A 4,001-nucleotide genomic window follows, 5' to 3' on the forward strand; every position below is an offset into this window, starting at 1 on the left:
TTTTGCCAGTTTCTATATATAGAACCAAGATAACATTCTAAGTGTTATTTTATTATACCATTTATTCTTTATGCTTATCACCAAATTGTTCTGATTTGCGTGGATGGATAACAAAAATAAATTGTTTAAAATAGAAAGCGACATTGCAAGGCAACATTGAAAAAGGCAGTGATGGTTGTTTGTTGAAGGGGTTCCGCTAAGTAATAACGGCTCATGTCTGCGTCTCTGTTCACTCTTCTGTCTCCTGGTTTCCCTGCCCTCTCTTTTACAATTCTCAAAAGAACAAAATACACATAAATCAAATTAAATACTATGAGGTTGCCTTTATGACATCCCAGCTACCCAACTTCATTTTTATTCTCACCATGTTGTGTTTGATTAATTTTCTGTCCTCCTTTCACCCTGTGTGTTCTGTTCCCATGTGATTACAGTGCACATAGCTCTTCTCATACACAATTTCGTTCTGTTGCTTTCGATTGTCCCTTGGACTTCGTTCATTCCCACCCTCTTAAGCTTTTTCTATTTGTTTTCTAGGAAAATTCTGTTGACAGTTTCATGAACCTCACCAGTCCAATCTATAATAATAATAATAACGATTAAGCCCTTCAGTTTATTCTCGTTGCTTTGATTACCATTACGTGATTCCTGCATCATGAAGTTTCATACTTTCGGGGTGGTTTTGTAATTTTTTTCTCTTTTATCAAAGGGTTTTGGGTTGTGGGTATCAGAAAAAAAAAATGAAGGACAAGGTGGATTCCCCTGTTGGTGTTCTGGAGGACTATTTGAAGAGCTCAGAGTCAGAAACAAGTTCCTCCAAAGAACCCACTGTGGAATCTGAGTCTCAAGAAAAGTCAAAACCCGGTTCTAAGTGGCATGCGTTTCTTCAATTGTTGAGGACCAGTTCAAAGAAGCCAATACCCACATTGCATCCTCTCAGTGTTCTCAAGCTTTCGAGAAGAATGAGCAGTAGCATGAGCGAGACTCTAATAGATGCAGATTCGCCCTTGCACAGGTCTCCACCGTGGAAGATTTTCACCCAGCATGAGATACAAACTGCAACCAATTATTTCGGCCAAGGTAAGGTATATATAATATATATGCAACCCGCTTCAGTATTAAATTTCTTACACTTAGTTATTTGGTTAGCAAATTTTACATTGGCTGGTGCAGAAAATTTTATTGGTAAGGGTGGTTATGCTGATGTTTACAAAGGGTGTTTGCCAACTCGTCAATTAGTAGCGATTAAACGGCTAACACGAGGAGCAGAAAATGAAACTATAGGGGACTTCTTATCAGAACTTGGCATAATGGCGCATGTAAACCATCCCAATACTGCTAAGTTAGTTGGCTATGGAGTGGACGGAGGAATGCATTTAGTTCTTGAATTGTCTGAAAAGGGGAGCTTAGCTTCGGTGCTATATGGTAGGGTCAATTTTATTTCAGAGTTTGTTATTTAAACTATTAAAAATTGATAAAAATATGTAACATTATATATAATTGCTTTTTATTTTTCCCTAAAAATATATGGTAAATATAAAGGATAATGTCTAAAGGTACCCCTGCCAAGTGGTGTAAAAACTATTTTCCATTTTACTTTGCTGTTGAGCCAGTGTTTAACATCACAGTAAATTTACTGTTCTTCTCTACTGTTAGGTTCCAAGGAGAAACTAGTTTGGTCTATTAGGCAGAAAATAGCATTAGGAACAGCTAAGGGAATATTGTATCTTCATGAAGGTTGTCAAAGAAGAATTATCCACAGAGATATAAAAGCAGCAAATATCTTGCTTACGGAGGAGTTTGAACCGCAGGCATGTATATGGCTTTGGATTTTTTTATACAAATTTGGTTCTATAATTGATCACCACATATTCCTGCTTTTTGGCCTCGTTTATGGCCCCTAAGGACAAAATATTTTGGAACATACCTTATTTTATGTTAGGAACGAAATTATTAGACCTGTCTTGTTTCCCGTTTGTACTTCAACGTTCAATTGTACGTTTTTCAAAGTTGAATGCACGAATGTACATTATTTCTACATAGTGTTCTAAGAATAAGTCCAAATTTGAAACGTTTAGAAATTTTTAGCAGATTTGTGATTTCGGGCTAGCAAAATGGCTACCAGAGAATTGGACTCATCACACCGTTTCAAAAATTGAAGGGACTTTCGGGTTTGTAACTTTTCATAAATGATTGAATGTTGTACTTTTTTTGTAACTTCCTATTTACTCAGGTTTCAATTATCACTGGCGCAGTTACCTTGCTCCTGAATACTTGCTTCATGGGATAGTGGATGAGAAAACAGATGTATTTGCCTTTGGTGTAGTGCTATTAGAATTAGTCACTGGGCGGCGAGCACTTGATTCTTCACAGCAAAGCCTTGTTTTGTGGGTATGTTGTGCAATTCAACAAATAACAAAATAAAAATATTTGTTTCAACTTCTGATTATAAAATATAATAAGAGCTTATTTTTATTTAAAATGATTATAATAATTGTTTGTTCATAGGTCAATATATGATGGAATGAAAGTATAAAAATTCTTTACACTCCTGATTAGAAATAACATAGTTTCTTAATTTCTCATAATACTTATCCAGGCAAAACCTTTGCTGAAAAAGAACTATATTAGGGAGCTGATTGATTCTTCACTGGCCGATGACTTTGACTGTCGGCAGATTAATATTATGCTCTTGGCTGCTTCTTTATGCATTCAACAATCCTCTATTCGTCGTCCCTCTATGAGACAGGCATGTTTTCTATGTCAACAAAACTTAGTTTTCATCTTAAATTTTCCTTTTTTATTCTAGTTATGACATGTGAGCAATTATTTTACTTTATTTTTTCTGTGAATGTTTGTGGGGTATTGAATGATGTATGATGCTTGCATCTTCCTTGCCAATTTCTATTTTTACCGTGGTACAAATTTTCTAGTGGCAGATAATATGCAACTCTAACTACTTGATTTGGTAAATTTGATGAGTTTCTTTGCCTCAGATGTTAATAAAACTGCTATTCATTTGACCTCTATATACGAAAATTGAAGTCCATGAACATGGGACCCTGTATTTATTTAGGTACTAGGAGGTCTCTGTCTGTTTAACAGTAGCAAATTAAGTTCATGATTTGGCTAGTGACCCATTGGTGCAGGTTGTACAGCTTTTGAATGGTAACCTTAGCTGCTTTAAGTTGACGAAGAAATCTCAACTTCCATTTTTCAGAAAAGTCTTTCAAGAAGAGCTCCTTGATTCAGAGTAATTGAAAGGAACATGAATCATACGAGAGTAACAGCAACACTAGATGAATTGTGGTTAAATATTGACGGTGATATATCTAATTCCTTTCAATTTTCCATTTTCTTCCGGAAGAAAGGCAAAAGTTCATTTTCTCTCATACGTCGTGTATGGGATTGGAATTTTCTCAAAGAGGAATTGGATTTAAGTAATTAAGTAATATGATATTTATTAAATTTAATTAATGGATCTTACAGTCAATCATAATTTAATTAATAAAAAATTTCAATATAATTTTTATTTCTCCAAATATATTATATTTAAATTTTAGTTTCTATAATTTTTTAATCTTTATATTTTTAAAATTCTTAATTTTGATCTTATCACTTATGTAATTTAATAATAAAAAAAAATGTCAACATTTAAATCAGCCACACTATCATTTAATATAATTAGAGATCACAATCAACAATTTTTAAAAGTATAGATACTAAAATATAAATTAAATTTAATATACTTTAAAAGACCAAAAGTTTATTTAACTTAATAAAAAAGATATTATTTTCTCTTTGATATAATCATATGATATTATTTAATAACGGAAGAAGTATGGCATTGTTTCTCTGACGGCGTACATGGTAAACATTTTGTAAGAAAAGTCAAATACTTTAATTATTACTCACTTCGAAGAAAAACATTTTCTTTAACCTCGACTAATTTTTTTTTACTTAAAGAAAAAAAAAATTCCTTCTTGAAGGAATGAGAATAGATT

General features: G+C 33.1%; 1 protein-coding gene across 1 annotated transcript; it reads left to right on the forward strand.

Moving 5' to 3' along the window:
* Positions 1-303: 303 nt before the first annotated feature.
* Positions 304-3,466, forward strand: LOC113862883 (receptor-like cytosolic serine/threonine-protein kinase RBK2). Its single transcript, XM_027496158.1, has 7 exons — positions 304-1,077; positions 1,171-1,422; positions 1,654-1,808; positions 2,089-2,168; positions 2,253-2,388; positions 2,597-2,746; positions 3,147-3,466. The coding sequence occupies exons 1-7, from the start codon at positions 738-740 to the stop codon at positions 3,252-3,254; spliced, it is 1,221 nt and encodes a 406-aa protein (XP_027351959.1). The 5' UTR covers positions 304-737; the 3' UTR covers positions 3,255-3,466.
* The last annotated feature ends 535 nt before the right edge of the window (positions 3,467-4,001 follow it).

This window comes from Abrus precatorius, unplaced genomic scaffold (genome assembly GCF_003935025.1).
Source record: "Abrus precatorius isolate BTA unplaced genomic scaffold, Abrus_2018 Scaffold3, whole genome shotgun sequence".
NCBI lineage: Eukaryota > Viridiplantae > Streptophyta > Magnoliopsida > Fabales > Fabaceae > Abrus > Abrus precatorius.